This window comes from Bacillus rossius, chromosome 1 (assembly GCF_032445375.1).
Source record: "Bacillus rossius redtenbacheri isolate Brsri chromosome 1, Brsri_v3, whole genome shotgun sequence".
Taxonomy (NCBI): domain Eukaryota; kingdom Metazoa; phylum Arthropoda; class Insecta; order Phasmatodea; family Bacillidae; genus Bacillus; species Bacillus rossius.
This window is the reverse complement of record NC_086330.1, coordinates 163,804,862-163,832,388: the sequence shown is the minus strand read 5'-3', so window position 1 is coordinate 163,832,388 and position 27,527 is coordinate 163,804,862. Positions and strand designations below refer to the sequence as shown.

At 39.8% G+C, this 27,527-nt stretch overlaps 1 protein-coding gene across 1 annotated transcript; it reads left to right on the top strand.

The window, feature by feature from the left end:
• Positions 1-23,338: 23,338 nt before the first annotated feature.
• LOC134527078 (neural retina-specific leucine zipper protein-like) lies at positions 23,339-27,174 on the top strand. The gene has a single exon (XM_063359422.1). The coding sequence runs from the start codon at positions 23,465-23,467 to the stop codon at positions 24,518-24,520; it is 1,056 nt and encodes a 351-aa protein (XP_063215492.1). The 5' UTR covers positions 23,339-23,464; the 3' UTR covers positions 24,521-27,174.
• The last annotated feature ends 353 nt before the right edge of the window (positions 27,175-27,527 follow it).

Genomic DNA, 27,527 nt, shown 5'->3' with positions numbered 1-27,527 from the left:
AGTATCGCACTTATCTCTCCGCCTCAATAACACAAATAATCCTTTGACTAGGTGGGCCCTATAAAGAGCTAAGTGAGTTAAAATGAAATGGTCTTTAGTTCCAGCAACTCTGTGCTGTTTTAGCACACACTATAACTTCAAAAGAGTATAAAAACACTGTAGTAGTATGTAAATGGGGCTCCTGCGCCTGGGTTCTGCGTGAGGTGAGGATATGCCAACCGCCATATTGGATTGTGACGTCACGGCGGCCATCTTGGATGAACTTGTCTTTGAACTTTGACCTTGGCGGCCATCTTGGATCCGCTATTTTGGATCCGCCATCTTGGATGACGTCATCGTCACCATTTTGTTTTCGCCATTTTGAATTATAACGTCACCGTTGGAATGTTCCGTTAAGGTCGCCATCTTAAATTCTAAATTTATTATCAAAATTCAAAGAAAAATTCTAACATTTATAAAATATTTAAAAAATTAAACTTTTGATCTATAATATTTAAAAAAATACCCTTGCAATTTCCGTTACGGCAGCCATCTTGAAAAACTGTAATTTTTATGCTAGAAATTAGGAAAAAAATTCAAAAATTATAATAAAAAATTATTAATTAAAATATAATAAAATAATATTTAATAATTAAATTAAATTAAATTAAAAAAAATCGTTGACAGTTCCTTTTTCCACAGTAGCCATTGGCAGACTAACCTCCCACCACTAATACCAAGGTATATATGTAACCAGCTAGTATGACATCACATCCACCATCTTGTTTTAGTCTGCTTTAGTGCGCTGACACCATGTTAGTGTAATTATTACCCGCTAGAGTGCAGTAAAAATTTATAATTACTGAGAAGCCCACCATCTTGAAATTTGGGCGCCATCTTATAATTGTGTAATTATTCAGCTAGAAATTCTGGAAAAATTCCAAAAATCACCAAAAAAATTTCAATCAATTTACAGTTTGATTCGATCAGTTCCAGTCATCGGTTCGTTTCATGGATGATGCAAAAAATTAATTTTATGTAAAAATAATAATTTCAATAAATCAGGTTCAAAATTCTTAAAGAGGCTTAAAATCCTCTACTACCATCCTTCAGTAAGCTGTTATGACCACCATCTTGGAAATGTGTATTTATTGACCTATAAATTTGGAAAAAATTCTAATATTATTCGAAAATCACTCATTAATTAACTGATTGAATCGTTGCTTGGGCAATGCACAAAAAGAAGTAATTTTATTTAAAATACCACAAAAGTGACAGGTTTGAGAAATAAAACACCACTAGTTCTTTTATAAACATAAATTTTATTACATAAATCCTACACTACTACAAGTACAAAAAACCACAGGCAATTTACTGAAGTCTTGAGAAATTCTCGATTTCCGCATCTGCTACACACGAATTAAAGCGTGGTGGAAAGCCCCGCCACTTGATGTAGGATCGTCCATTTCTTAGTTTTATAATTTTATCCACAAGTACGTTTCGGGATACAACGTAGGCTGTATCTCTTCGGCATAGAAGCCGTCACAGATAGGTTTGTGGTCCAAATATTTGAGGTAGTAGGTCCTAGGCTCTGATTCACGAACATGTGTCACACGGAAAAGTTTAGGACTCCAGTTCGCAGTGAAACCATTCTCGAAGATACCTTTCTGCTTGGAGATTCGCACAATGTCACTGACGTTGGCGTTAAGCTTTCGAGGATCTTTCTTCTTTGTGTTGGAAAACACTGTTCCAAGCATGCGATTGTCGTTTACGTCCATTGTCTTCATTTTCGTGGTAGAATGCACTGTGGAATTATACTCGCTTATTAGTTTCGGCAAGATGTCAAGCCACTTGTAATTTCCATTAGCCGGGAACTGTCGCCACATCTTGGAACGCAAAGTTCTGTTAAACCTTTCGACAACGGAGGCTTTGAAATTACTAAATATAGAGTGGTGTTTGATTACCATACTTCTTCATAAAAGCCTTGAAGTTTGCATTGTAGTATTCTTTACCGAGATTAGTTTGCAGGTGCGATGGTACACGACCATCACGCAAAATATTGTTCATGGCCTTGGCTACTTCAGTTGCATTCTTTGATTTTACTGGTCTAGCCCAAGCGAACTTGCTATAAACATCGATGACTGTCAAAATTTACTTGAAACCTTTATTCAATCGGGAATATGGTATCATCTCAACAATGTCCGCTTGGAATAAATAATCAATTCCGTGAACTATGACTTTGCGACGAAGGTATTTTCGTCTAGCAGGAGCATGACGTTCGTGAGCGATTCCGGTTCTACTCATTGCATGTAGCCGGCTTCCCTCAGTTCTTCGAGTATGGAGATTATATTTCGACGCGTGCAAAATCTTCTGCAGAGCAGACCTCGAAGGCTTCAGAAGTTAACATTTAAGCGGTGTTACAATGGTTGTCAACAGTGCCAGTGACATTGATAAAGGAAGCAGCATCCAAAAGTGTTCAATCACCCAACTGTACGTACTGTGACAAAATAAAACATTTGAAATTACGTGATTATGTAATACACAATTGTAATAATAACTCTGAACGCATTAAATATCAGTGCAACGTGTGTTGTAGTTGGTCTCTGTCTAGTATAAACTGGTTGGAGCTAAGAATTAGATGTTTCACGCCTATGCGGGCCTAAATGTTTATAAGATTGCTGGCTTTCGCAAGTTTTCCTGTAGTAGAATAGAAATTAATAATAAATATTACGTTTGTTAAAGAACTTGTGGTGTTTTATTTCTCGAATCTAACACTTTTGTGGTATTTTTACATAAAATAATTTTTGGAATCGCCCAGGGATCGAACCAAGGACAGGAACTCATCGAATCATTTAGTATATTAATAAGTTATTTAATTAATGAATATTAGAATTTTTCCCGAATTTCTAGCTAAGTAATTACACAATTCCAAGATGGCGCCCAAATTACAAGATGGCGGGTGCCTCAGTAATAATAAATGATTACTGCTGTCTGGCGGGTAAAACATAAACTAATATGATGGTAATGCACTCTATCAGACAAATACACACACAAGATGGCATCCTCTAGCAGGTGATATATGCTAACTATCACTCCTGGTAGCGAGTACTAAACACAAAATGTCGGATCTAAGATTCTCGGCAAGGTCAAGGTCAAAGTTCAAGGTCAAGGTCAAAGTCAAAGTTCAGGGTCAAGGTTCAGGATCAAGGTCAAAGTTCAAGGTCAATGTCATCCAAGATGGCCACCGTGACGTCACAAATCCAAGATGGCGGTTGGCACCACGGCACCACAGACGCGCCGGAGGAACTATTATATACTACTGACCCAGTAAATACTATTATTTAGAAATGAACATTTCGTTGAAAAGGGTCTGTACCCATCCCCCTTCGCGTGCGTGGGTTTGGGAAGTTAAACTACTAAAGTTCGACTTTGTAATACTTCTCGAAAAACACTACAAAATCAATTTTTAGAGTCCCGAAAATTTCAGGGACAATTGACCCCTCTTCCCCACCCGAGGCCACAGCTGAGAGGGTCGTATGGTGCCAGAAAACTTCGGAAGCACGTCAGAATCCACGTACTTCAATTTTTCCGGCTTTAAAAAAATTGGTGGTTAATGACCTCACCTCAGAGGAGGGGAGGAGCAGTCGAACCCCGGGGACATTTTACACCTTGTCCCGGTCTCTTGGATCGGAAACATTCCAAATCTTTAGAGTATATATTATTGAATTTTCCGAAATTTTGATGCTTGACCGCCTGAGTGTCAGAAAAGGGGGGGGAGGGGGGTAAGGGGGTCAGTAACCCCGGAAAATTTTCCCACCATGTCCCGGCCTCATGGATACACAAAAATCATGGTAATTGCACATAGCTCGAAAGTTGTGGGTTATTACCCATATCTCGAAAACAGTGTTTTTTTTTTTTTTGCCCCTATGACCCTTCACAATTCTATCTTCGAATCATAGTCATGAAATTATTCTATTTTGTCAGGATTTCATATACAATCAATGTTTCCAATCGGTATGACATTTATGGGTAGGTTAAAATCGACTTCCAAGATTTTATTACATAGTTACAAGTGAAGCTAATAATGCGTGTAAAAAGAGCGGTATCAATCAAATTGAACAAAGTAGAGAGTCTGAACAGTCTTGAACTATTTGCAGATTTTTTTAACTATGATTTTTTCCAATTTTGTGCCCTATGTGTAAACCTCAATTGTGTACTCGATAAGCTATTAATTACTTACTGAAAACAAAACAGTACTAGATGGAACGTTTGCGTTATAGCACATCTAAGTTCTTCAGCACTTTCGCACTCGCTCACTCGTATACTTCCGCACACGGATACTTACACGCATTATTTTACACACGCACACTTGTACACTCGCCTGTACGCTGGTATCCGTGCGTATTTATAAAGTTTTTTAAATATTTGTGTACTCTACAAATTTCTTATCCCTCTTTCTGCGAAGTTTCATTTCTAACGCGGGCTGCTTTTTTATTATAAGTGTCAAGGTAAAAAAAATTCGATTTGCAATGGAAAGTGGCAGAAACCTCACTTCCGGAAAAGCACGCAAGGAGGAAGTCGGTTTTTCCCCCTCACGACGCTGGAAATCCGTCAATAATTCATAAATCAAGGCGGTGATAATGGCGAAGAAAGGGTGAGCGGGAAAGGTATGGTTGATGGAAAAGCCTGCAGTGGGGGAGAGGGGTTGGACGTGTTTTGCGGGTCGGCCTGGTTGCCAGGCGCCGGAGGGTGACAGATGACAAGGGAGGACGTAAGCGTTTGAGATGTCACCCGCTTGCCTGCCTGCATCACGACATCCTCTCCCCCCTCCACCTTCTCCTATCACCAAGCCTTTTGTGAGACTTTTCAAGAGGCTGTCACCCATAACGAGGGCAGATTTTCACGCGCGGTGGAGCAAACAAGTATTATCGCGGGCGGAATTCTCTCTCCCCCCCCCCCCCCCCCTCCCATCAATGATACTCTGTGGAAATGTCCCCAAAGTTTTATGTAAAAGTGGATGAGCGAGGTCTCAATCTTAAGGGAGATTAGGCCCCTTCATTAGGACATTTTCCATATTTTTGCTATAATTATAATTTTGAACTATTTATCTCAAATTCATATATGTAAGGCATATTTCATATCTCAAAGACCTTCTACATCTTGTTGCAACACTTATTTCCTAACAGACAGTAGTATGTAAGCGCCGTGAGGAAATAACTTGTTATATCACGTGGGCAGCTACAACTATCATGATAATCACACCAGCTCACAAGCGTTGACTTCACCCAGTAGCCAAAGCTAAGTCCTATTCCTTTTCAAACACACACACACAGCGTTAACTTGTCTTTTTTAAATATTTTCTCGTGGTTCGACTGTAAGTGGGGTGAAAAGGTGGTAAGTAGTAAGTAACATTAAGCTGGAGGTAAGAAACTGAGTAATAAAAACCTACTTTGTATTATTTGATAGCATATTTGTACCATTTTTCCATATTTGACCACAAAAAAGGTGTGAAGGCAGTTTGTCTTGCTTTACTATAAAAATAATAACTCTGCAGCCAATAAAGCAGTAGGTAAGTAAGGTATTCGTTAAGATTTGAAAATATAAAGAGTTACCAACTTTTATAAGTACATGCTGAAATTATAGCACTAGAAGGGTGAAAATATTGTAAATAAGGTATTAAAAGTAAACAAATTTATAAACTAATGCAATACAATTAATTTTAATATTGTTAATAATTAATCACATACGTTGAACTTAATTTGTAACATATGAATATCATTTAAAAAATAAAAATAATATGGAATCCACTTAATCAGTTCATAGTACATTTGGCAAGATATATGTAATTCGTAGAGACCTGCAAAATTCACGGATTCATTCGGTGATAGGCTAGAATTCAAACACATATACCTCTTAGATAATTTTGCTTTTGGCTTACTGTTCATCTGGACGAATCTCAACCAGTTATAAACCCTCAACCAAAAAAGGATCGAATCACAGACAAACCAGTTAGACGATTTTCAAGTCGACAGCCAATGAACTTGCGTTATTTGCCCGAGTGTACAGGGGTATGTACAGCCTATCCTGAAGGCCACCGAAACCGCGAATTTTGCAGGTCTCTAGTAATTCGTCATAAATATAAGTTTATTTTAATAATTTAGGCTTTAGCACCTTAAAATTTTGTATGTTGGTATCTGTAATAAGGTGAAATGGTTTAATTACTTTGAGATTTGAGCTTAAGTGCAAACTATGGAATAATCTTAATTGAGATGAAATAAGTGCGTTTTCACAATGTTTTAACCTGGCTACATCATGAAATGAAAATGGGGTAAGTATTAATTCATCAAAGTAAAATTAATTCTTAAATACACTTAAGTGGGAGTAATAAAATCGAGTACCATAGCCAAATTTAAAAGTTATTTACCATAAAAAAACTGTAGAAATATGCAATCGTAATCGGTTTTGTAATGAATATTTTCTTATTTTCGCCTGACATTCTATTGGGTCTATTTATTTAGTAAAAAGGTTGGTGATAAATTATATACTTTTCTTACAATGGTAAAATATCAGCAATGCCCCGAATTCGTGCGAGCGCAGTAGAGTTGTTAGCTAGTTTCAAATAAAAAAAAACGATTGTTTCAAAAATATTAAAAATAATGTAGGTATCTACAATGATGTGGTTTTAATCATTCTGTACTTATAAACAAATTATATAAAAGAGAAAATGTAATTATGACATGATATAAATTAATATGAAATACACGGATGCTTTTCCATGAAATGAAGTGTGATTGCGTAAACATAATTTATATATGCATATATATATAAATATATATATAGGTGGAATCAATATTCATGTTACAACACTTGAGGGCTCTTATTATTTGCAACCATTTTTGCCAATAAACATGTTGCCGGAAACTCGTAGTTAAGTCCCTGTAGCCCCAGAAAGAGTCAGCGTAGGCAACCCGTTGGGCTTTGTGCGAGACAGACGATGCTGTGGTGAATTACGTGTTTACGACGCCGGGCAGCGCTCGAGAGGACTGTATGATGTCGAATGCTGACCCCCGCCCCTTTTTACTTCCGTTGATGGCGCCCTGACCTCTTTTCTTCCGTTCGTGCCGTGTCATAGCATTGCGCAGCGTGACATCGCAGTGTCGCAGTGTGTTTTGATATCACTGGTGGTCTGTCGTTGACTGATCTGTCGTACAAGCAAACTCGTGGTGTCATTTCTTTCGCTGTGGTTCTGAAAAGGGCGACGTTTTAGTGGAGCTCAATGGAGTACACATTGAGTGAGTACACGGACATGCTGCTTGTTTACGGGGAAGCTAGACAAAATGGACGAGCCACCCGTCGCCTGTACGAAGAACGATATCCGGGTCGTAGGATTCCAGCTCACACCATGTTTGCAAGACTTACTCAGCGAATGCGTGATACTGGTACATGTACCGTCACAAGACCAAATGCTGGTGCTCCACGCAGGGTTCGTACTCCCAGTTTTGAAGAAGATGTACTTCAGAGATTTGAGGAGAGTCCTGATACAAGCACAAGGGCAGAAGGTTCCGATATGGACGCTGACAAAATAGCTGTTTGGCGAGTCTTCACGAGCAACTCTTGTACCCGTACCACCTTCAAAAAGTGCAACACATGGGTCCGGCGGACTATCCTCTTCGCATGACCTTTTCTCGTTGGTACATTCGAAGAGTATTGAGGAACCCCGAGTTAGCGGTTTCATTCAGCGATGAAGCCAAGTTCACTCAAGACGCTTTTCTCAATTCGCACAACAGTCATGTTTGGAATGATGTCAATCCGCATGCAACGTGTATTACAGCTCGCCAGGAACGTTTTTCAGTTAATGTGTGGGCCGGTATTGTTGACGGCGTACTCATCGGGCCTTTTTTTCTTCCGCCACGACTTACCGGCGCCGGATACCTCCACTTCCTTCAGAACGAACTACCAGGTCTTCTTGAAGAGATTCCATTGCATGTCCGACGTGTGATGTGGTACCAACATGACGGGGCACCATCTCATTTTTACCTGCAAGTGCGAGAGTATTTAAACCAAACATTTCCAAACCGATGGATTGGACGAGCGGGCCCTGTCGCATGGCCGCCAAGGTCACCGGACCTAACCCCATTAGATTTCTTTCTGTGGGGTTACGTAAAAGGTCTTATCTACGCTACGCCAGTAGAAACGGTAGAAGAGCTTACCAGAGAATCATTGAAGCATTCGAAATCATAAGGTCGACTCCACACATGCTCCAGCATATCCGTGAAAACATGATTCGCCGTTGCCACCTCTGTGTCGCTCAAGGTGGGCGTGTTTTTGAGCCGTTGCTTTAGGCTGTCACGTTGTTAAAACGTATGCAAAAGTAGTATATGATAGTTCCTCCGGAAACAGGATGCAGGATGTGGTTGTGGTGGCGGTGTCAGCCATCTTGGATTGTGACGTCACGGCGGCCATCTTGGACGAGCTTAACGGGACACAGCGTAACGGGACATAACGTAACGGGACAAGTAGATCACGGCGGCCATTTTGGATCCAACATCTTGGATCCGCCATTTTGGATGACGTCATTGTGTTCTCGAAAATTCCGGCATTGTGTTGTCCGCCATATTGGTTGATGACGTCACCGTTGCAATTTCCGTTACGGCCGCCATCTTTAACTTTTTTATTTATTATCCGATTTTAATGAAATTTTTTTAAAAAATTATAAAAAAAATTAAATAATAAAATTTTAATATTTTTTTTAAAAACATACTTTTTAGACACGGAGCTCGGAGTCCTCGGTTCGAACCCGACGAGTGCAAAAAAATAAAAATGACGACCGATCCTTCCCTCACAGTGGACGCTGGCATACTGACTCCCAACACTTTTTTCAAAGCATATATATCGTCACCTAGTATGACGTCATGTACGCCATCTTGAAATTTGGACGCAATCTTGAACATATTTATTTATTATCCGATTTTAATGAAAAAAATTCCAAAATTCATCAAAAAATTATCGTATTTGAATTCTGTTTGATTATATCGATGTACGTCCTTGGTTCGATTCCCGGCGAGAGTAAACGGACGATCCTTCCTCCATGAAAGCTACCTAGACTGATCTACCACCAACAATACCAAGGTATATATCGTCAACTGGTATGACATCATGTCCGCCATCTTGTCTTCATCCGCTGGAGTCCACCATCTTGTTTTCGTCTGCTAGAGTGTGCCGATAACATGTAGTATAATTATCTGGTCACCATACTTTTGTCCTCAACTGTTGACCTTGAACTTTGACCTTGACCTTAAAATTTGACTTTGTCCTTGAAAATTGACCTTGACCTTGAAATTTGACCTTGACCTTGAAATTTGACCTTGACCTTGAAATTTGACCTTGGCCTTGAAATTTGACCTTGACCTTTGAAATTTGACCTTGACCTTGAAATTTGCCCTTGACCTTGAAATTTGACCTTGACCTTGAAATTTGACTTTGTCCTTGTCGACAATCACGGACCCGACATTTTATGTTCAGTAGATGCTACCAGGAGCTACCACCTGCTGGAGTATGCCATCTTGTGTGTGTACTCGGATTATAGATTACATTTCCATCTGGATAATTTTATTCTAACCCGCTACAGTGCAGTAATCATTTATTACTGTGACACACGCCATCTTGAAATTTGGACGACATCTTGAAAATCCGTAATTTTAATGCTAGAGATTCGGGAAAAAGTTCAAAATTCATTAAATAATTCACTCATTAAAGTAATGATTGATTACATCGATTCCCGTCCTTGGTTCGACCCCTGACCGATACCAAACAACTTTAATTTTAAAAAATACCACAAAAGCGACAGGTTTGAGATAATAAAAACACAGCAAGTTCTTTTAAAAAATACTTTTATTTCATACATACTACACTACTACAAGTACATAATAAACACAGACAAAGTACTAAAGTCTTGTGGATTCCTCGATTCAAACTGTCTTCTTATTGTACGGACTAAGCCTTTTACATGACTTTAAATGTCTATCCGATCCGTTCATCACCGCAGCCAGAGACGAACTGAAGTTCATATCACCAGGGTCCCACTTATATATTCTCATTTGCTGGTACAACACACGAGTCAAAACAATAACCATGTTCATTATACTTCTCGGAGTATTTTTTATAATGAAGATGTAAGCTATCAAGACGTGAAATTAGTTTTTTGCACTTATTGCATTGAAATTGTATTCTTTTAACATTATTAGAACAACTGCTTCTTTCATGTCTGCGAGCATTTGAGGTAATAGTAAATGGTGCGTCACAGTATTTGCACCGACGCAATGTACGCTTTTCATTAGTGGAAGAATCCATTGCTGACGATGAAACTTCGGATGATGGTGGTATCACATCTGTTGAAATCTCCTCCAATGTTGACATCGTCGTTGCCAACGGGATCTGCACCTTCTCCATCGTAGCTGTCGTCAAGGTTACCGTAGACGATGGTACAACCTCCGAGTTCGACGTTAAAGACGGTAAAGATGCCATCGAGGTCTCAAGAACAACTAATTGACACGACTTATGAACCAGAAGAAACAAACTAGGTGATCCTTACACCGCTGACGTCAGTAACAAACTGAGCGTCCTGCTGTCTAGGACTCGCTTATATACATGCACCGTATGGAATAATACGCTAGTCAAATCAAGAACCATTTACAATAATACTAGAGTCAAATCTACAAATTAAAAAAGAGGATCATTTGATCGAAAAAAAAAAAATTCGATCTCTCCAATATACGCCAGGCTCCAAGAGCTACAATTCACGTCATCAGATCCATCTACATTTTGCTCCTTTGCTTCAATTGACCATTAGCTGCAAGTGCTCCAACAGCTCCATCTGCTCCAACACGTAATGTACGCAATGTACGCACAATACATGCAATTTACATGCAATAAATGTAATGATCACTCAGTACACACAGGAAACGGAACGTACACACAGTACACACAGGAAACGGAACGTACACACAGTACACACAGGAAACGAAACGTACACACAGTACACACAGGAAACGAAACGTACACACAGTACACACAGGAAACGGAACGTATACACAGTACACACAGGAAACAGAACATACACACAGTACACACAGGAAAAGGAACGTACACACAGTACACACAGGAAACAGAACGTACACACAGGAATCGAAACGTACACACAGTACACACAGGAAACGGAACGTACACACAGTACACACAGGAAACTAAACGTACACACAGTACACACATGAAACGGAACGTATACACAGTACACACAGGAAACGGAACGTACACACAGTACACACAGGAAAAGGAGCGTACACACAGTACACACAGGAAACGGAACGTACACACAGTACACACAGGAAACGGAACGTATACACACAGTACACACAGGAAACGAAACGTATACACACAGAAAACGGAACGTACACACAGTACACACAGGAAACAGAACGTACACACAGAAAACGAAACGTACACACAGTACACACAGGAAAGGAAACGTATACACACATTACACACAGGAAACGGAATGATCACACATACATTAGCGGAAACACACAGGCTTAGTTGGAAATCTGAATACAATAAATAAAAACATTAAATTTTTACTTTAAATATTTAATTACTTCTCAACATTACACAAATACAAATAAAAGAAGCCATTATTGTATGTAGCCAGCTTTCCTCAGTTCTTTGAGTATGAAGGATATTTCTTTGATGCACGAATAGTTTCCTGCACAAAGCGAGTCATGTAGAAGTCTTAGCCGGTCAACCAATATGTTTGGATCTTTCCATGATGTTTAATCAATCTCTTCTACCACCATCTTACTTGCTTGTTTATTATAAATACAGTTAATATCACAATCGTCCCAGTGATCATAATAAGCATTATCAGATTTATTTATTATAACACGACGTTTCCATCGTTTCGGTCTCAGGACATCGCCACATTCTTCGATCTTGTCAGCTCTAGGTGCTTCATCACAGTCTATGCCTTTGTCAACAGCCTCAGAGTCACTGTAACAATCACTGTAGAAGACATCCTCTTCACCCAGATTACCGTATGAATTCGCTATCGATGATGTCGAAGTGTCTTCATCGTCTTCATGCTTCCTTTTTAGGAGTCCATCATTTTTACAAAGAATGGAGGATCTACTGAATATAGGCTTGAATGTATTCTCACTTTTCACGGTGTTGATACTTCCATTAGTTTCAGTCTTCCCGAAGCCATTAGCATCTTTCAATTTATGTTCTTCCTCACGATCGGGTGAGCTAATACCATCACGCTCAGGACAAGGAAAATTATTGTCGTAATGCAGATCACTCTTCTTTAGTCTAGTGGATCCATCGGTGTCCTCTATGCCGTAAGTAGTCTTGACTTTACATGTTCTACCATGTCTTTTTAAGCTGTCAATTCGTGTTAACAACCTGCTACAACCATTACAGCTTAACATGTTGCGTAGTGGGTTTCTAGCACAATCATTCTTCTCATGACGTCTAGCATTCCTTATCTTGGCAAAATCCTTGCCACAGTATCTACAGCGGCTTCCTTCCGATTCAGCTGCAGATAACAAACCACGATCCATGGTAGCTTCTGTGACTAATGTTAGATACAAACTGTCAGTTTTCTCCAATTGGAACCATTTCTTAAATAGAGTTTTTGAAATATTTCATCAGCGAGAGTTAAGTTATCTAATGCAAAGCAAATTGATGCAAGTAGTTCTGTCTGTCGTCAACAGATGTCGCCACGTGTTGCTTGCAGGTAAATAATATCTATTTCATTAATGTGGGATGCGGAACGCTCACTATCGATCGCAAAGGGAGGTTGGCTTCGATAGTATCCAAGGAGAAAAAAAAATCGTCCTTCCTGCTAGTGCTTCTCAGATTTCTCACGGTCCGACATATTGGAATGCAACGTCACGGCGGACATCTTGGATGGGTGTGACCTTGACCTTTGACCGAAACCGCAAGATTGATCGCAAGCACACGGATTAACCATCAAAATATTGATAAGAATAATCAGGAGCACACGGAGAAAACCAGCATAAATTTGGCAATACTTTGGTGGTTTTCTCCGTGTGCTCCTGATTATTCTTGCTAATTTTATGATGGTTTGTAATTAATGTCATATTCTTCATACAATTATAAAATATCGGCAAAATCATGAAATTTATACTAGCAAAAATACTTGTTATTAGGCTAGTTATTAATATTATATTTTAGATTAATATTTCTTTCCATACCGTATAAATTGCATATTGTGATTTTACGACACACAAACATTTTTCATTATTTTTGTTAATTTTTGCTCTTTAGTTGAAATTCACAAAATTCTGTAAGCATTAATTTTAACCTAAATTCATATGTAACCTGTAACAACCAATTTGCACAAACTTAATTAAACTGTGCGCATTTTTTACACTTCACTAGCTACACTTCTCAAAGGAAGAAGTAGTATTTATTTCATGTGTGGTTGAACCGGATTGAAAGAAATGATCTTCTTGGCAAAATACGTTAACATATCGTTGAATTAAACACTATTGTAATTTTTTTAACATAGTAGCCAGCTTAGTTGAATAAAACTATGCTTTCGTATTACAACATTTAATCTAAGAAAACTACGGCAAAAACACCGAGAAAAAAAAACATTTTCTGATATTTCATTAGAGTATATCGCTGATTCGGATTTCAGTGTGAATATATCTCCAGAAACGTTCAGACTTCAAATGAACTGATTTTCGGGAAGGGAAGATGGAAGTACAATGGTCATTAACCGAACTGCGTGACGTAAAAACAAAACGGGTTCGTGGTTGCCAAGTGCGTCGTAGGTTTTAATTTAACTGATGGAGAGGAAATTTATTCAGTTCACGAACAGTTGGAACACGTCTAATATTGTACAAGTATTACAAGTGTACGGTTGAGTGTACGAAACAGTGGCGGCCCTGGACTTTGTGGGGCCCTGGGCTATTTATTTATATGGAGGCCCTTCCCTGGAAAATTTTAAATACTAACTCCTTCAAAACCAAAGTTTTAAGCCAACTTGGAACTTAAATTTCTTCAATGTTTTTGCTTACGTATCTTAAAATTTTTTTAAATTATTTCATATTAAAGTATCCTTGGGTCAGTTTTGTAAATGCTTAAGAAGTAAATTCCGGTGGAGTTACGAATTTATAAATGGCAATCAATTATTTAAAATTCTTTTTAACATGAAATCATAAATTCAAATTAGTATTGACCAGTACTTTGATTAACGTGCTGATATAATTGTTATCATCCTGCTCCCATCTATGTGCACACTTTAAACGGAGCACTAGACAGTTTGGTAACAGCAATACTGCAAGCACCGGTGCGGGCCTGGATACTGCCCTGCAGCCGCGCCTGCTGTGAGCCTGTGCCCACGCACCTGAGTGAGCACAAGTCTGCGAGTGTGCTGTAGTTCAAACATGCCGTCCAGCGCTGATGAATTCGCCTTCAGTAACGTAAACAACGGAGGCAAACCCTGGAGATTCTACACTGTAACACACAATGTGACGGAAAAACCTGCATAGGGTCTTACATATGTCTGATTCTCTAATTTATTCGTTACTACTGCTCACCTTCTTTCTCATTCATTTATCGCCACAGTCCTGAGCGTTGCACTTTTCCTTTTTCATTACGCTCTAAATCAGGACTTACCCTAACGTAAAAAAAGTTTTACTTAAAAAATCTATTACCTTCTTCTTGTGTTTTTTTTCTCCCAGCGCAGGAAGGGTTCGCTATTTTCGAAAATCAGACACACAGCAAAACACAATACAGTGACGTAAAATTATAATAAAGGGACATGCCCGTCAATACAGCCGATATTTCTAGGCCCTCGGGCCGTTGGAAGGACGTAAAGCCCATCCCACAATATGCCCATTTTCTGCTATAGGTACCTGCTTTTATACCCATGGTATAAAAGTGGACATAAATTTTTGTATAGAATAGGAGAAGAAAATAAATCTTAACTTCCATACACACGATACCTAACAGAAAACCAGCCAACGCAGTTGCCGACCAAAGCAAGCATACATAGGTAAAATAAACATGTTGCTGCCCTTTCAACCAAATAGTGAAAAAATATGAAAAGTGCAGGATTTTTTAAAATTATGTAACCTAGTGAATGATATTTTGTTATTTTATCTTCTACATTTCACTTTCAAAAAATATAACAAAGGTGGTTTTGGATTTTGAAAACAAATGCAGGCAATTTTGTAACTAACAGGATTGCATTTTTTATTTGTAGTTTAGTTTCACAATATAGTAATATAAAATTTAATGGATACAAGAAAGATGGGTTTGCTTTAATGTAGTTCATTTATGATATATTTATTAAATTAGATTAATCAAATATTTCATCTAGATAATTCACAGTTTTAATTGTGCTAATATCATTGTAATAGTAAAACAAATGCTACCGATTCACATTATAAATATATATCTTGATTGCTAACTTATTTTACTAATTTAATTCATAAATGGTAACAGACAATTTTTGCAATCCAGTGAGAAAAAGATACTCACATAGTTTGCATTTTAAATCTTAAATCTAATGCAAAACCATCTCGCATTTTCATTTAAACTAACAGGTGTGTATTACTATGATGTGTGTTTATTCATTACTTTTAATGGACATTCGTTTTCTAAGAACGTTGAAGTTTTAATTACAATTTTTTTTGTTTGAATTACATATAATGAACATATAATTTTGTTTTAATTATAATTAAAGTATATAGTACTAACTAGTATGAAATAATAACACCAAAGAACTGAACTATGTATAATATTATAGCAATATAAATAATAAAAAGTATTAATACATTTTGATTAAGGTACAATGTGTATAATCCTGTAATATAATATTTTATAAAATATAAAAAAGTTTTTGCGGTGACCAGGTTCAAAACTACTCAGCTCCACGACCGCGCGCTTTGCCGCTGCGCTCCCGAGTCTTGTGTACTTCGAGATGGGGTCTAGGAATTATTAACAGTGTAATGCCTTTATATTACGTATTTCAAAACTTGCGGTTACTTTTTTCTATGACTATTTTAGATTATCAAATAAATTACACGAAAATTTTAATATAAAAAAAGTCTCATTTGACATACCATTACGTGCGTTACGTTCCTTAATGTTTACAAAAGGGACTAAATAAGGATTTATATTGCTACACCTGTGTCCACCATCTTGACGACTTCCACTCGTGGGTAAAGTAAAGCAAAATAATCGAACATGTTCTATTGCGGTTTTGGCTAAGACTTCGGAAGGGAACTGAAGTGTTACCTACAAGAGAGCAGGCGCGCAAACAGAAAATTGGTGTTAAAACTGCTAAGGAAATGGGTATCGTGTGGGGCTGGCTTCATGTAGGGGAGGGTGTATGGGTGTTGGAGGGGAGAGGTAGATGGTGGCCCCGATTTTAGGGGAATGAGAAGGGAGGAGTTGAGGAGGGGTGGATATTTCGACGCAGAAAGAAGTCCGCCGGCTGTCGTCAAAGTCAAAGCGGTCACCGCGGCCTCCGACGGCGCTGACGTCAGCCCAGTGCGTGCGATGATCTAATTGTAGTGTTATTGGACTGTACTTGAAGCGCGAACTTCTTCAAACTCCCTCCCCCCCATCTACAGCCTCTCTCCAATCCCTCTCTCTTCGCACCTTCCTCCAGCAAATAACACGGGGCAGAAGAAAGAAAATGCCGCAGGAAAAATCTGCTGGGTGCGACATACTCCCCCCTTCCCCGCCATGTTTCCTGTCATTGAAAAGACCTGCAAAGTGTGGACGTAACCACAAAGCGAGGGTGTTTGTTCTGGGGACGGACGACGTTTTTTTTATCTGGTCATGTTGCCAGCTTGCGATCCTCCCGCATTCCCTGTTGCCCGGAAAAGTAATACCGGTTTAAAAACAAATTTATACTTTTAAACTGGTTAAATTATGCAAACTTGACAACCTCATCTCAAAGAAAGAAAGAAAAAAAAAGAAAACGGAGTTTTGCGTTATAGAATCCTATGTAAGTTCTCCGTCACAAATATTTTATTTTTATTTTTATGTTCGCTAAATAATAACACGGGCAGTGTGTATAGGTTCTTTTAACAAGCTGAAAAACCAAATTTAAAAGAGAACAGAAAAATAAATAATGTTTAATGAAGGAAAGTTTAAAGACAAGTAGTGGACGGTAATAAAGTGACCAACCTATTTCCTCAGTAGGTCAACCTCCGTAGCGCCGTCGGATGTTCGCTAGCTCATAATGCGAGGAGTCCTAGGTTTGAGACCCTTGTTAGGACTATGTTTAGTAATAGTAACGTCATTCCCTGCAGCAATGAAGTCGACATCACTGTGAGAGTCTAAATTTTCTGATGTGAATGAATCTGGAAAACTATCTATAACAAGTAAATAAATTGAGTGCAACACATGTTAGTGATTAAAATAACCAGCGAGCCAAACATTTTTAATTAAAGTAAAAAGATAGTAGTCACAGGTAGTTTTCGGAATCGATAACTGTACACTTAAGTAACAGATCCATCTCTGGTGGCTTGCGGGTCAAGAGGCCCACGTTAGATCCTCGACCGGGGAGGGGAGTGTTTAAGCCTTTTAAAGCCTTCATCCTGGGTTCAGGACAGGGAGTTTTTGATGACCCTTTTACCATCATCCTGCAGAAGGCAATGGTAAGCCATGGCAGGATCACCCTGACTTGGCAAGCATAAAGACTTCATAACACCCAGTAATGGGTAAAACAACTCATCACCATTCACGTCAAGAACCTATGGCCGTGTCCCGACACAGACTACCCAGTTGAGAGAGTGTTTGTGTCAAAGAGTGGGGGCGAATCATAATGAATACTGCATCACTGATGGTTGCAAAGGGGTGATATTGAAGTTGGATGCAGCGCGAGAGAACTGTGTAAAGACCCGCAAGAAAAAAAAAACATCCGGACCACGTAGTAGTGGAAAAAAGCCAATTCAGGCGTGCCTGATGGTTCGGTATGTTTTGGTCATGTGGTTAGAACTAATGGTTGATGAGCCCAAAAGTGGCCGAGCGTGGTTACCCGCGTGGTTCTTGCCAGTCCAGCACAGGCTGTTGTGATGCCCATTCACCTCCATGCCGCGGAAGGCATGCCGAACCACTGCGTGATCATCTCGCCGTAGCAATACTCCCGGCGCGATCAACCCACCACCACCATCATCATTCCAGGCACTTTGGTTCCGCACATTTCTGTGAAATACAACAATGATGATATCAGTGTATATGTAAAAAGACGATAAAATACGTGCACGTTGTTGGAGTTACTAACATATTAGCCTTAGAATCCAGATGCGAAGTGTGGAAGAGCCATCTATTCCGGAGGTTTTAAGATGATACAAAACCCTCCATATAAAGTCCAAAATGTAAATTACGCGTTTGCGACGTCTTGAGAAGCCTGATTCAAAAGTATTAAATTTTAACATTAACACACGTTGAGTAGCACTAATAAATGTAAAGCCCGAAATAAATTTTTTTATTAACATTTATTTGTATATTTTTTAGTCCGTGAAGTTAGTTTGCAAATAATATCGCGAATGGAAGTGTAAAATAAAGTTTTTTCTCTTTGAAATATAACTTATATCAATAAGAAATATTTAAAAAAATTATTTTGTTACAATATTAAACTCTGTAGTCTCCCCGCTCAGAGTCCAGGAGGCTTGGAATCATATTATTCCCAGGACAACTCAACTGAAAATTTCATCGAACAGCATTCGACTTATTAACAAAATTGAACGAGCGAAGACTCGCCACACGCGCTAGATAAAAAAAGTTGTAATAACGATCACGGGTATTTCCTCGTTTTGGTCATAAATTTTTGGCATCGTGGCGTGAGGTAGTAACTTTATGCGCAGTCAGCGATTCACGTCCTGTTTCGACCGTTGGCCATGTTTTCTTCATCCCTCACCGCCCCTCCCCGGTCTTCCCAAAGGGCTGACACAAATTGGGAAGAATGTTCTTCCTCCCTCTTCGGCAGCCACGCGGAGATAGCGGCGTCAGAGGCGCAACTCATGGCGGAGGGTAATGTCTCATAGCCGCCCCGCTGCCCCCCCCCCCTCCACTTGACCATCCCTCAGCCTGGAGGACAACAACAGAACTTATTCTCGCGGTCCGAGATCCCTTCTTCATGGATCACCATCGATTGTTCCGTGTAATCGTCTATAGCGCATCTCATCCTTAGATTGCAGTGTGCTTTTATATGGCCATTTAACTCTTTCTTACGAAATGCACGATTTCTGCTATTAGCGCTGTCCTTTGTTTCGGCGTGATGTTGCCAGTTGCACGCCATAGAGCGCGCTAAAGTTTTAGACACGACTATATATATATATATTTGTTTAATGCTATTTGGTAAGATAAAATTTGGAATGAGAATTGTGGAAATACATTTGTCTGGTGTATTTCATTAATACCATCATCTGATAACATTTTTTTTTTTTTCATTTCTAAGGAGATATAATTAGAAGATAACATCTTGGTTTAAACAGTTTTTTTTAACATTTTGTTTTTATCATTTAATTTTAAGAAGTATGTCTCTTTTCAGAATTGCTTATTCTTTAATGGAATGACTTGTTATTAACAGTGAGAGACTGCTACAAATACTTTCGCCTGTGAAATAACTATCGGTGTTTAGCATTTAATTTTTTTTTTGCAGAACGACTGGTACTTAAATAATACTGACGGTAGACATTATGAATGGTATTAGAAAAACAAAGAAATAGTGTAATTAAAAATATATTAAAACGATGGTTTACAAAATAGGACTTTTAATTTTGATCACCGGGTAGCATCAATTCAGCAACAAAGTTTGCCATTTCCTCTGTACTGCAATCTAAGCATGAAACAGACCATAGCTTCAGCTATCCTGTACCTACTACGAGTGTTTGCGTTGGCCGATTCCTTGCGTGAGAGACCGGGAAAAATCGTGTATTCATTTCTCGTTGTGCTAACATCACGTTGCTGCTGCTGTAAAGAGATATGCAAGGTTCGCGATATTATTTGCAGAGGGGCTGGATATAAAACACTATAGCCTGTACTTGAGCTACGTTCTAACTGGACCACAGGTAATTTTGACACGCCCCCCCCCCCCCCCCCCCAAGGAACGACAAACCAGTAACAATACCACAAATGTCGAATGATCCAATCACATGCCATTCGACCTGAAGGTAAAATGTGGTACGACCCGAAAGTGAGTAGGGTTTATCCTCACGCCAGGAAAAAACGCTAATTGTACTATTATTTACTCGTATGTATTAGTTTTTGATGTACGATGACTAGAGGATGGAAAAATTCGTAGGGTCAATGGCCTCTAGGATGGAATCCACAGTCCTTTGATACTTGGGCGAAAGTCACATGTTCAGTGCCTACTGACCTAAAAATTGATTTGGGGGGGGGGGGGGGGGTGGGGGTGGGTTATGTGATTGAATACTTCTTTATTTGAGGGTTTTTTATTCGGTTAATTGTGAGACAGAAGCAGAAGCAGCAAAAATGTGTACACGTTTGAGGTTTAAATTGTCCAGAAATGAATCCGCGAATTTTTCTGTTCTCTAAGGATGACCACGGGCGGCTACAGTCCCGCTACAGCCCTTTCATTACTCAAGCACCTGCAGTCTCAACATTACTTGAGATTAATGAGCAAAACCATTGTCGAGTAAAATTACTTGCAAACTTAAGTGCAAACAAATAGCCCTAGACATTCGTGTATGAAGGGAGAAAAAAAAAACATGTTGAACTCGCATATGCTAATTGAGAAGCAATAGGAAAGAGGAAGAGATGAGAAACGCAAAGATACGAGGAAATTACAAAAGGAGGAAGGTGAAAAGGTGTTAATAAAGAGGGACTTAACATAGAATGTTACTTGCTGAGCAGGTTTATACATGAGACGCAAATGAGAGTGTGAAACAAATACGCCCTCCAGGTTGTCTTTAAAACTTTGTTGTAAGGAGTTTATTTTTGAAATTTTCCGTCTGAGTGTCTCCAAACCCCTCTTTTCTCCACCCCTCCCCCCAGACACCCAGGTGAGGTCCTTCTCCAAAAGTAAATGGCTGAGGGACTCCGAAAGTCTAGGACCGCTGGCGGATCAGGGTGTCTTGTAAACTAGCTCCTGTGGGTAGATGCGCTGACAGCAATGCTGGCTATTAAATGAGTTTCGTCGTGACCTATACGAGTAAGCAATGTTCTACAACTGTACGTACACTGAGACGGATCTCACGGAACAGAGTCTCTGCAATGGCACGCAGACAGAGACGGACCCGTGCGGATTAGCTCGGCAATGCTGAGCTCTTCCTTTTAGGTAGCTCCGTTCGACCACTGAACTGGCTGTGGTGGTAGCCATGTTTGTTTATGTTCTAAATACGTTAAAAATTGTTTCAAGCGGAAGAATATATAGTGTTATATTATAAATTTGTCGTTTATTTTTATTATAGGTAAATATTAATTCTGCTCTTGCCGTGATCTCGAAGCATAATATTATTTTAATGAAATTAATATTTTCTAACCTTCTAATGCAATCTCATCGGTTGCCATTTGTTAAGTTACCGTGCGTAGTGGAAGCAGGAGACGGGACAGTGAAATGTTGAGTGAGATCCGTCTCGGTTTACGTGGCAATCCAGAACGGGCCTAATACGCTAAACCGAAGTAAAGGTAATATTTGTGGCGATATCTAATTTCTATAAAGCCCTTTTTTTAATAACTGCTGCAGGAAAGTTGTAACCTACTACGAAAACGTGTTTGTTTCAAAACAGTTTTCAACAGGACGCAGTTGTCTCAACGTTAACCACGAACTTTCAGCAGCATTCGCCTTAGCCGTTCAAGAGTAGAACCCTCTTTTCTCATCGGTCGCAGCCTACAACAAAAAAAAAGTGTCAAACACGAACACGGGTTTTAGGGGACCCGCCTAGTCATGGGTGTTTCTGTGTTAGTGGGCCGGGATGATAAGTGCGACGCTCACTGGTGCTTCACTCGCGGTAATGCCTCTAAGCGCAAGGCTGTGAACTGGCGCACAGTCTTCTCGTCGTGCATGGGACAACTGTGAGACTTAAGTGCTAACCTTAGCAATGTAAGGCGTATAAATTAAAATTAAGGTGCAATGCAAATCCCTTGAGTACTTTCCAGAATCTGTACAGAACTGTTTCATGCCTAAAAACTAAATAAACCACGTATTTTTAGCAATTTTTTCCCTTCTAAAAATACAGTTTCAAAACGAAATACAGAAACAGAACGACCTCCCTCAGCGTTATCTTAAATGTTTTATTTTCTTTTGAAAATAGACCCCACTGATATCTTGGTCAGATTTAAAATTATTTATTATTTATTAACTATTTGTTTTAATCTCTCTGCACTAAGGTAAGCGAGGAACTTAATAAGATGAATTTTGCCGCGAAACAAAACCATTTATGTTTTTAAAAGTTATTATTTTATATTTATACACTTTTAAAATTTGAGTATTTGTAGAGTCTAGACTCTACACATTTGTTCATATAAAAGTCAGTGTCCATTGTCCAGTGGCAGCCTATTTAACCGTCTATTTGGGTGGGTTATATGGTATTTATTCGTTATTTTCTTATTGATGTTATGTGTTACATGGGATGTAAAACAGTGAAAATGACATACTTTCTTAACTTAAATTAGTATCATATTAAAGGAACCTTTAAAAAATAATACGAATTTGGTGATTTATAGTCATAGTGGAAAAAATAATTAATACAACAAAAGCAACAAATTTAGTGTACCAAAGGGTTCATTATGTACCTAACCATTTTTTTTAGTAAATCTTCATGTGTATATTCCGCTTTGGAGACAAAACGAAACGACATTTACACTACATGTCAACATTTTTAAAACATTTTTTTTTCTTTTAGGCAATCTGTAATCTCTTAATACGAGAAATGAAACGTAGTATCTACTAAAGATATTAGATATTGTATCGAAGCTTTGCGCTATTAGCAACAGCACTGCACCGTGGAAATCGGGGACAGAGACCCAGGTTTTGGCAAAGGAGCAGATGAAGAGGCGGGAAGGCGTATCCCAGGAAAGTCGCGCCGGAATCCAATTTTTAGTCGCCGGTAATGGAATGCGCCGAGCATATTCCGCGGGATAACCCGAGCGGAGCGCAGGGGGAAGAGTGGGGTGATGCAAAAGGGTTGTGGTACAGAAGGGAGAGGGGGTGGACGAGGTGCGCGCGCGACGGGCGTGGCCTCGCACTGCGACATCGGCGCGGCTCGCCAATGGGCGGGCCGCGGGTGGGCGTGGCCAAGGCGGCGCGCGTCGACTCCCCCTCCTCGCGGCCTACAGAACGGACCGGCGCCCTGGCGACCTCCGGCGCCAGCATTTCGCGTCCGTCTGCGCCCCGGGCAGGGTCGCGATCCGCCGCGCGCGCCGTCCCGTCACGTGACTGGAGTTGCTGTTGTCGCTCAGGTGATGTGACCACGCGGCGATGGAGGCCGACGACAACAACCACCTGGCCGACCAGTACGTCCAGGAGTTCGTGCTCGACCACCTGGAGGACTCGATGAAGAGGGAGCACAGCCCCGAGGCGGAGATGGTGCTGGGCGGCTCCCCGCCGCCGCAGCGGCTGCCGTCGCTCATGCTGACTCCCAGCGGCGGCCACATCCTGGCGCACCACACGCACCACACGCACCACCTGCTGACGCCGCCGGGCGAGGAGCCCGCCGCGCACCACTACCAGATGCACCCGGGGGTGCTGATGAAGACCCCGGCGGCGGGCGGGCTGGCGCAGCACCCCGGCACGCCGCCCGACACGCCGCCCGTCAGCAACTCGCCGCACCTGCCCACCAGCCCCTACCCGGACCACCAGCACCCGCACATCGCGTCCGTGAAGGCGGCTCCCGGCGTGTCGGACTACAACATGGCCTGGCTGACCAACCAGCTGCGCTACGGGCCGCAGGGCGGGCAGGAGCCGCTGGACCTGAGGCCGCACTGCGGCGCCGAGCCGGGCGACGTGTGGGCCGACCACCCCACTGTCATCGCCGGCGGCGGGGGCTGCCGCAAGCTGCTGCCGGCGGCCGACTACCTGCACGACGAGCCCCTGGGCAGCAGCCCCCGCGGCACGCCGCTCAGCTGCGGCAGCAGCTCCGTCATGTCGCCCCTGAGCCACCACCAGCAGCACCCGGCGCACTACACCGTCGAGGACATCCTCAACGACGACGCGCTCATGTCGCTGTCCGTGCGCGAGCTCAACAAGAAGCTGCACGGCTTCCCGCGCGAGGAGGTGGTGCGGCTCAAGCAGAAGCGGCGCACCCTGAAGAACCGCGGCTACGCGCAGAACTGCCGCTCCAAGAGGCTGCAGCAGCGCCACGAGCTGGAGATGACGAACCGCAGCCTCCAGGCGGAGCTGCACCGCGTCAAGATGGAGCTGGCGCGCGTGGTGCAGGAGCTGGACCACTACAAGCAGCAGCACCAGCCGCCGCCGCCGCCGCAGCGCCGCCTCGCCGCCGCCCCCGCCTCCGGCTCGCCGGACTTCTACCTGTGACGCCAGAGGGGCCGCCCTCAAGCCTGGGCGCCCCCGCCCCCCTCCCGCTAGGACTCGTGTGTCGCCAGGACAGTCCACTTCCCTCCGAGTCCATACACTGAGCTGTGTTCCAACCAACATGGCTGCGTGGTCTTAAGGCTTCACGGAAGCTATCACGTTCAAATGCCGCTGTTCCAATTCACCACGCACTCCTGTATGGTGCCCTTCCAGCCAAGGGCGAAAGGATAGCCCCTTCTCGATCCATAGATATATTGTTGACGAACAAAAGCGTTGCAACACAGGTTCATTGCGACGAATGAGAACACAGCTCTTAGTATATTCTGGCCTCAGAAACATTTGCAGTCAATTGTCTGATTTAATAAAATTTTTTTATAATGTGTCGATCCACGTAGGCTATACCTATTATTAAAATTAACCACATGTGTTTTAACTGGAACATAAAAAACAGGGTTTATTTAGCAAACAAAATTTTGTGTTGAGTTTATTATGTTCAGTTAAATTTGCATTCAGTGTTTGTGGTCTTTTTAAAACAATCAGTGAAATCATCAGTACATAATTTAAGTATTAATTTACACTTTAAAGTTAAGTTGTGAAAACATATACATTTAAAAGCTACAATTATCGGTTATAAAGCGCATGACAGCTAAATAAAATTTTAGAGTATAGGTAAGAAATTATTTTCACATACACATTTTCGTCCATGGTGTTTGCGAATTTAACTAACTTTGCTACTTAAGAGGCTATTGGGGAGGTGTCACTTTAATGTAAAAAAAAAAATACTTTTCTACTGTGCGAGAACTTTCAAACGCGCGTGTGAAAAGCTTTGTGCCAACTTTTGACTAATTATCATAGAGGTTGCTGCTCTTTTGTGGAGAAACACACTTTACTGACTTCATATCACTAGGTTATATGCTTCAGGAAATGTTTTCCTCAAGTTCGTGTCATCAAATACAATAGTCGTGGACGTAACTTTACCTGCGAACAATCGTGCAGTTTACGAGCAGCATAAAATTGACACACAAATATATGAAACTAAACTACGACTATGTCCGCACTTTTAAGGCGTAAATGTTTTTTTATAAGAGATTGCAGTTTTATTCAGTTAGATGTTTTACAGGTAATTCATCCTGAGTTTTGTTCCTACTTTTTTTTACAAAGGAAACGGAGGCACGCAGTGTTATGTTTTGGCAAAATCTTTGTTGCACGAAAGTTTTAATTTTAGGAATAAAATAAGTCATGTGAAAATAGCTGTATCACATAGGTACAAACACCCATTATTGGTTTTTCTGTAGCAATACCAATAATTATTTGCTTAACTCACAAATTTATCTTTAATTAAAACTCAATAGACCTGTAAACCTTATTTTTATTGATAAGATTTTTTACTTTAAATGAACTGAGAATTGGATAATGCATACTTGTAAATATGTTACGTCATAATTTTGAAGGCATTAGACATACGCTGTTTGTTTTCTTGTATTTTCCATAATAATTATTCGTGTAAAGAAATGGAGTTCATGATTTAGAGAAAAAAATTATTTGTAAAATCTTTTAACACTTGAATGGAATATAAATGTAGGGGTTTGTATCTGTCTGAATAGGTAATAATAGCACTACGTTGGGTTTAGATATTTAGTTGTCAGTTATTTGTTTTATACGTTTTGTCAAGATTTATTCCATCAGCGTATTCGCAGTGTGCTACAATGTAATTTTTTACATTTTCATTGTATGAGACGTGTTATCAGTTGACAAAGTATGTAGGCCTTAAACGTATTAGGGCGATATTATATTCTTGTATGACAGTGTTTATGTTAAACTGGCAGTTAGGGAGATAAGTATGTTTTTCTCTTAGCTTAAAAAACTTTCGTGCTGTCTTTTAATTTTTTAAGTTCTTGGTTCTAAAAACTTTCTGATGCTGGTACCAATATTAGTTCACCCTTTTTCTTAACAGCAGTTATTAGACGAACTTATTTTGGTGATGCACGAATATCCTAATAACAATTATAGACGTTCGATCGCTGTGCAAATGTACCTGAAGAAATTTGTGTGTAAATAAATACATGAAAGCAATGATGCATTAAAATAAACATTTTAATGAACTGCATGCACAAATTGAAAAAAAATATCTTTAACATGTTAAAATAATTATATGTAGTACATTCTTAGAATTTATGTAAATTGTAATTCATTTTTGTTACTCCTTAAATATATACGGAATCATAATTCTCAAATATATGGTTTGCATTTATTTATCTCAGCCAAAAAATACCAAGCGTGAAACATTTACAAAAACCCATTAGCAAAAGTATGGTTTACTAGAAGAGATTTATAAAATTATAGAAGTTTGAAGGTTTGATGGTTTATGATTTTTCAATTACCTTGATTTAATCGTCTATCATGTTTTTGGATGAAACGCAGACACATTAACAACGTAAGTTGCAAAATTAGTTAAACAGTTTTGTTTTAAAAAAACACTGTTTTGTAATAATCTTTGATTAGAAAATTATTTACTTTGCGCTTTGCAGCCAGACTCTTTTGGACTGGTTTACGTGTAATGAATCGTTGAATTCAATGTCTAAACTTAAAACCCCATATTTATTAATTGAAGATTTTATTATTTTTAGCTACCAAAAGTTTATTTAAATAATGGAATTTAAATGCCCAGTTAATTATGACTAAAATATTACCTATATATTAACTTAGTATGTATAATCTTATATAAAAAATATTTTTGGGTCTTAACTTTAGTTAAAGTTTTTGAAAATAAAAACAATTGAAAGAATCTATTATTTTGGTTCGCAAAAACTTAAAACAGGATGATAAATTAAATTTCTAACTTAAAGTTAGCAGGAATATTCATGTTTTGGTTAAAATTATGTGTTAGAAGATTAAAATTTCTTAAGTTTATTCAAATAAATAATTCTTTTAAACATGAACGTTGTAGCAAAACATAGTTATTGCTTATTGCTTACATACTATCAGTTTAAGTGATCTGATTTCACATTAT

Bases quoted from the DNA above. Each gene is read 5' to 3' on its own strand.
- LOC134527078 (XM_063359422.1), top strand. From the start codon at position 23,465: ATGGAGGCCGACGACAACAACCACCTGGCCGACCAGTACGTCCAGGAG.